Source organism: Garra rufa, chromosome 20 (genome assembly GCF_049309525.1).
Source record: "Garra rufa chromosome 20, GarRuf1.0, whole genome shotgun sequence".
Classification (NCBI taxonomy): Eukaryota; Metazoa; Chordata; class Actinopteri; order Cypriniformes; family Cyprinidae; genus Garra; species Garra rufa.
Window position 1 is genome coordinate 30506163 of NC_133380.1, and position 7318 is coordinate 30513480.

General features: G+C 41.4%; 1 protein-coding gene across 1 annotated transcript in view; it reads right to left on the minus strand.

Moving 5' to 3' along the window:
* The window catches only part of slc6a11b (solute carrier family 6 member 11b), a 39555-nt gene extending 33065 nt beyond the window's left edge, over positions 1–6490 (minus strand). Inside the window, exons 1-6 of the mRNA XM_073825982.1 lie at positions 6279–6490; positions 5333–5568; positions 4539–4673; positions 4279–4419; positions 4089–4170; positions 3012–3144 (exon numbers count right to left, since the gene is read on the minus strand). Of these exons, the coding sequence (XP_073682083.1) occupies positions 3012–3144; positions 4089–4170; positions 4279–4419; positions 4539–4673; positions 5333–5555 (714 nt within the window). The 5' untranslated portion in view covers positions 5556–5568; positions 6279–6490. The remainder of the gene's footprint in view (positions 1–3011; positions 3145–4088; positions 4171–4278; positions 4420–4538; positions 4674–5332; positions 5569–6278) is intronic.
* Between the last annotated feature and the right edge of the window lie 828 nt (positions 6491–7318).

Sequence of the window (7318 nt, forward strand, 5' to 3'; positions counted from 1 at the left end):
GCAAAGCCCTCACGTGCTCCTAAACTCGTTATTACAACTTGTAAACTCAGAATGTTCTGAGAGTTGGTGTACCATCTGACCACCGCCAGACTCATTTTGGCGCTAACTCTGAGTCCAAGAAAGCTATGAGTAAAATGTCACGTGTTGTCATCTCAGAATTTTGGGAATTACCACATGGCGTGAACGCAGCATTAAACTTGCTCTATGGCCCTCAAGATCCACTTTTCTGTAGAGTTTTACCCCAACCCTTATCAATCACACCTGAACAAGCTAATCAAGGTCTTCAGGAATACCACAAAGTTACTAGCAGGCAAGTTTGATAATAGGTCCAGAGTTAGGAACCCTTGTTATTTAGGCACTACAGACATACCAGTATGACTTTCTGTAAAGCTGCTTTGAAACATGTGTATAATAGAAAGTGCTTTAAAGGTTTGACGTATTAACAGAATCTTAATTTTTGAAGTATTCGTTTAAAATGTTGATGGGTAAAAAAAATTAATGGGACAAACTGTCTGTGATCTGAAGACTGAACACGAGATTTTTTTTTATTGTCCTTTATGATGTGCAAATCAGCTGTCTTGCTGTGCAACTAGTATACCTTTCAAAAAAGAGTCCGAGCAAATGAATGAGTGAGTGAATGAAGCAGTGCACTTAACGTGAAGGGGTTACGGAGTGCTCTGAGGGTCTGCCAGAGGGGGCAGGTTCTCTCCCAAAGCCTTAATTGGGGGCCGATTGAAAGAGTTACTCTCAGGGGAAGGAAGGGATGCAGGTCTGAGCCAGGAGTTTTGATGGAGAAAACACTCAACAGTGCAACACAGCACATCAAAAAGACAAAAATAGCCAGGCCACCATCATGTTGTGACTTGTCAACATGATGTTCATAGTCTTGAATTATTACCAAGTCTCAACCAACTAGTGTAAGAGCTTTGTCTCCCAAGACACACAGAGGCTCGAAACCTCGGCGCAATCACGCTGACAGCGTTAGAACATCACGGCATGATTCTTCTCCACTACATTCAAGTTCTAGAACCTAAGATGCTTTTGCAAAAAGCCATTCACGGTCCACAGAAATGAGTTCAACATTTTGAAGGTCTTTCAGACCCGTGAACAAAACCACCCTTGGGGGCGGCACTAGGTTCTTGTTCGTCTGGCACCCGGTCAAGACCATACGAGGACAAGACAGGGTTTGGACACAAAAGCTTCTACCCTGTTTCCCTCTAGAAGGAGCCCAACTGGGTTGTGTTGGCAGTGTGGGAAAATGTGTGCCACAGAAGCTTACAATTGCCGACAGTTTCAATCTGACCTGGGTAATTTACTGTACTAAATGACAACAAACACATCTTCGTGTTGGTTAACAAATGTGTCGACGCTTCAAGTTAATAAAACGTAAAGACAGGAAGCTTTTTTCGCTTACAAATGCTTCCTTACCAAGGAAGTACCTAATTTGCGCCAACATGCTTTGAACTGCAATGCGAGATCGATGTAAATCTTTGTTAATGTTGCTTCACCAAGTAATCCAGTGGGATAAAACAAACCAACCGTGTTAAGCAAAGATCTGTAAGAGTGAGCGCGTTGACAAAGGAGATCCTTTAATCCAAATGCACCTCACAGTATGAGCGAGGCAAAGCTCGTCCAACTCACTAATTCACACCCTTTTCAATTAGTCTCGTAAAATGATTACATATCCATATCCAAAAACCATGGCCACTGCAATGAGTGAATCCCCGCTAGGCTTTCAGATGCATGCGTGTGGTTTTTCTCAATGAATGGGGCAATGTTTAAACTCGCCGTGAGACTTTGACACACGCTGACTTTCTCCCAACTCTCCCTGGTCAAACATTTAAGCCCCACATTCACAGGTCAGCCCCATGCCATAAATCTACCGCTGGCTTATGGGAGAATCGCAAACAGCCACAAAGACCTGCGGTGAACAGCTTAGCAAATGTTCTGAATGCTGCAATCTGTATAGCGGTCAAAGGAAAGGAAGAAAGCAGTTTGCTATCCGCCAGACATAATTCCTCACAGAAGGGAAGAGGCGAGTGGAGGAACTCTGCATGCTCCTCATGAACGCTCCACTTTCCCCTTGTGAATACAGAAATCAATCTTGGACAGGCTGCTAAAGCCTCGCCATGAAGGAGCATTCTTTCCCCTTGCTTCACGGCCAAACAAAAGCCACTTCAGGAGATATAGGCCTTGCTGCCGAGCTTTTCTCCTGGACCTGTACAATGTGAACCCATTTATTTTTCCCCACACATCCCTCTTCCTTTCTTTCCACTTTCTTTCTGGCTCATTGAGTCCGTTAGACTTTCTTAAAGGCTGCTGGAAGAATAGAATCCAGAGGAAGGCTAGTGACTGAGTTGCAGAGATTGGCAGAGGGACACAGGCCCTCATAATGCAATGGATTGTGGGTACAAGGCGAAGGTAGAGGAAGGCCAGAGCTTTATTTTGCGGTCCAGACACAGGAATAATGCAAACTGTTTGTTTTCCAAAGGCGCTTTTTCACAGTAGGTTGGTTTGAGTTTACCAATAAACCATTTGGTTATTGTGAGGATGCACCTTTGTGCACCTACGTTTCCGTTCACTTTCTGGAAGCCTGCCCATTTCTGTTCAATGGCCTTTTTGATGCCTGTCTGTCTGATATGCGAGTCGCTAGTTTTGACAGCTGACATTCACTCGACCTATGTCTGAAGTCTCAAAGTGCCATTGTTCCCTCAAAGACTCAACACTTTATGCAGATAATGTTTGCATTTGAGCCCTTTTAAATCGCTGGATTCTCATTGTAGTGACACATACTGTACAAATCGTGCTGATGACATCATTTGCGAGGTCGGAATGCACATCTCACTCACCCAATTGATTCTGCGCTGAATTGACCACATAACATCAGGGTGCTAAGTTCCCCCATTCATTCAAGTTTCTCATTGAGACATCTCCAACTCAACTTCTCACACTTTGGTTAACATCTAGACACATTCACCCCCATTTCTGGTCACTGGACCTTTTGTTTTTACCTTTCCAGTTGATTTGGGACCTTTCCAAATGCAGAAATAACATATGACCCAGGCTATAAGTAGACAGAGAGCAAGTTCCCAGCGAAGGCTGCCAACTTCTTCAATTCCAGAGGATATGCGGAGAACACGGCGTCTACAAGGGAAAACATTCTGAAATTAGTAATTTTTCATTTTTCAATCATTACATTCTGCAATTACATTCTGCAAGGTTCATATGAGGAGGGTTTAAGGTTAGCTCTAAATCTGGATAAATTATGTGAATCCCATTAAATAACACGTCCTTATGCGCACAGTGTACAATGGCCATGAAACAATGATACAGTTACAATGACATCCATCAAAATTCCAAGAGCCTTTGACTTCCAGGAGAGTCAACTTCACATTCCCAACTATTCATCCTAAAGGTGGTCTAAAGTTTTGTTTAACATTGACTGGTGCTGACGCAATAAATTGTGAGATTGCGAGAGACAGCCACAATTCTCTTTTTTGCAATGCCATTTATCATCTTTGACATGTTCTTGGGTGACATCCACTGCCTAAGCCATGCCCCCCTTTGAACAAACCTTCACCATTCAACCTCAGAACTGACAGCTTCTCTCAGTACTAGGAGCCCACATGCTCAGTGTGTGATACTGAGGCCAACAACATGCGAGAACTGTCTGACCGCTAGGACTTGACTGCTTCCTCTGTATTTGGCATTGACTTTTGAAACTGTGTTGAAAAAACCAAGCCAACTGTGGCCAAATTTGTGCCCATACCATTCCTAGCTGTGAAAGTGGCCTTTTGATGCTTGTTGACAACAGCAATGCAAAAAGAATGACAAATTATCAGTGAAAAAGGTTATGGATTTCCATGGATAATAAGCAGTGGTCGATTGCTCTGCACATGAACTGTGCCAAAAGTTGCCTGGAAAGCCAGTGTGTTACTGTGCATATTAATTTTTGTTGTTGTTGTGAACTGCTGGTGATGCCAGATTTTTTTCTCTTTAGGGCTTTGCCCTAAACAACTGCCAAATACTGATGTTACTAGGAATATGTACAATATGTAATGCTAATAAACAGTCAGAATCATACTCACTCCCAAAACTCTATGACTGGTGATGTGGCATATGGGTTGGTGAGGTTGGCAATGCTTTCATTGTTAAAATCCACACAGTTTTCTAGAAAGTTAAAAGAATGTTGTTAAAACAAGTTTGTCAGTTTTTGATGCATTAAAATGTTTTACATAGCTCTTAAAAATGCTTTGTTTAATCCTCAAATGAACCAACCTGTGTTCCAGTAGTGACCACATGATGCCCAGGGTAGCTCTGTTGTAAAGCAGTTGAACAGGTAGAAAATGGCCCAAGCCAATATAACCACATAATAAACATTCAGGTGGGCTTCGATAACTTGGGTCGCATAGCCAATGCCTATAAGAGGACACATAACCAATACTCATTCATTGTCAATGTATGTTCAGCTCAACATATAGGAATTTAATAAAGAGAATAATATGGTTTAAAATTTATTAAAGTGGCTTAAGGCTTACCTTCAAAGAGCGGGCAGACTTTTCGCCAACATGTGATGCCTCCTTCACTAGTGAACTGACCTAGCGCTGTTTCCAGGAAGAAGACGGGAATCCCACAGCAGACAAAGAAGATGACATAAGGCACGAAGAAAGCACCTAAAACCGAAACATAAAGTTATACCTCTCAACCCATGGGCATCCATGAGACTTAGCAAATTTATTTAATGAATTCATACAAAACCTAATCAAAAGAAGTACTAGATGTATGACAGTAATCATAAAACTTGTTACTTTTAATACTATTGTTTATATTTTTAACTGTAAGAGTGACAAATCAATTTATGACAATAAATATTTAATAAGTTCCATTAGTTGTTGGATGTTTCCCAGGTAGTGTGGTTTTATTAGTATGTTGTGTGCTGATGTCTCTATAAATTCTCTTGTACTGCTCTCGCACTGTTGCCTTTTCTGACTTTAGTAATACATCACATACACAAAAATGAAATTCATGCAACTTAGGACCATTTTTTTATAGATGCGCCCCTCTCTATGTTTTTATAATCTAAAGCTTCAGCTGCCCTTTAAAACGCATTGTATCTACAACCAAAAAGTACCATGCCACTACCATGTTGTTGTCAAGTTAACAAAAGTTGACCCAAAGTGCTATCAGTAAAACTTAGATGCAATTTTAAAAGTATGGGTGAAAAAAAGTATAAATAGGAGGCTTGTTCATATATGTCATGAAGAAAAAAACTCCATCAGCCTTTGTGAGGTGAAGTGTGTCACTGAATAAGAATGAATGAATAATCTCTCACCTCCGCCGTTCTTGTAACACAGATATGGGAACCTCCAAACGTTGCCAAGGCCGATAATCTCTCCAGCCACTGACAGCACAAACTCAACCTTATTATTCCACTGTCCTCTCTCGTTCACCACCTTCTTATCATTGCTGCGCACTGCGCTCGGGGTCGCCGCTTCTGGGTCCATCGTATCGTCTGCTTTTCCATTTATTATGGGAATCGTCTTTTCGGCTGTCATGACGTCCTACAGCCTGAAACAAATGGATTACACCTGTAGCTGAAGCACACTGTCGACACTGGAATTGGAAGCATTTTTTTTACAGCTGCCGAGAAAAGACACGTTAGGGCCCGTTCGCACAGGTTGGCTTTTTGCGCTCGATTAGGATAGAGCGCCATAGGCTATGGAACAAAACACAGGACGCAAGATGCGTTTTTCATGTCAGCGATGACACAAAATAAAAAAATCCTGCGTTGTAGAAATGTTCTGGTTTGTCATTGCGACGCTAAGACGACTTGTAAAGTTAAAAGAAGTTAAAAGTTTAAAAGCGCGTCTGGAGACCCCTGCGTTCTGTGCCATTCTGCTGCGCTGCATCTCGTTGTTTTTGTAAACAGCCCCTACTTGACTCGTTAAATGCAATTGAATGTAATTCAGTGTAATTCAATGTAATCAAACCGTTCCGGTTTGTCGCGTCACGTCTTAATTAAATTGCAAGCGTTCTGGTTTGTCGCGTCGCGTCCGTTGATTCGAACGGGAGCGTTATTTGTGAGTTTGACTATTGTACACGGAGTGTTATTGGTCTGAACAGCAGGAAAGCTATGCAGCAGCAGTATCACCAAAAGTAATTTAGCGCATTTACATAGACAAAACAAAGTGTGTCGGCTTACATCGTTTCATTCGTGAGAAAACCTTCATTCATGAGCTCCCTCTCCCCTCATTGTGAATGAGCTGAACCTCACTTACCGGTATAGGTGGTGCAGTGAACCCCCTCAGATCACCCAATAACCACCTGCTTTGAGGGATGCTTCAGTCTGAACCCGTTTGATAGAAAAAAAAAAGACAAAAAGAAGAAAAGTGAAAATCCCTGATGGATGTCACAGTGTTGTGACTGTGGCAGTGAGCAGCTCACTACTGCTGTGATCAGAGCTCAGATCTGATCTCCACCGCCTCTCACTGGACAAGAGCCATGTGTCCACCAGCGCTGGAGTCTACAGTACCTCAGAGCTCACACCTCCTCAAAACACGCACTTAGCACCAAACTCTTTACCATTTATACCAAATGTGTGTTTGTAAACAAACCAGATTTATATATGAGCGTTATTAGGACTAGTAGTAATGGTTTATTTATTGTTACATTCTGTCAATGTTGTGTTCAATCTTCATTTTTGGTTTCATAATATAAGCTTAATTGTTGCATATGTATCATTATTTTATATTATGGTTTGTTTCCATTTTTATTTTTGTCTCATCATATAAGTGACTCATTATTCTCAGTTAAAGCTCTTTAGCTTTATTCTAACCCACTGCTTAACTTGACATCTAAGATTTAAGATTTAAGTAACTTATAGATTATCAAGCACTAACGTAATCGCTCATAAAAGAATCAGTAAGGGGTCTTTGGCATATAGTTGTACAGGTGTCAATTTGAATATTGTTAGTGTTTTTATACAAATATTGTGGCAAGTTTCTGATTTAGAATGACATTGAAACATTGAACTCTGTAAACTGCTACAGTTATTGTACTGCATTTTGTGTATTGCGTAACAAAGCCTCTGTGTTTTCCATTCAGTATTACAGCCTTGACATAGTCCGGTAATTCTCAAGAACAACTAGCCTCAAGCTGCAAACTGCTACAAAGGCTTTCTCCATGCAGCCTAATGAGTCTCATGGATTTGTTATTTATTTATTTCACACTCACTTGCTTGGTCTCTCAACAGGAAGAATTGCTTGGATGGCGGGAGCTCTTAGCTCCCCTAGTGTTCTGAGTAGCATGGAAAAGAGTG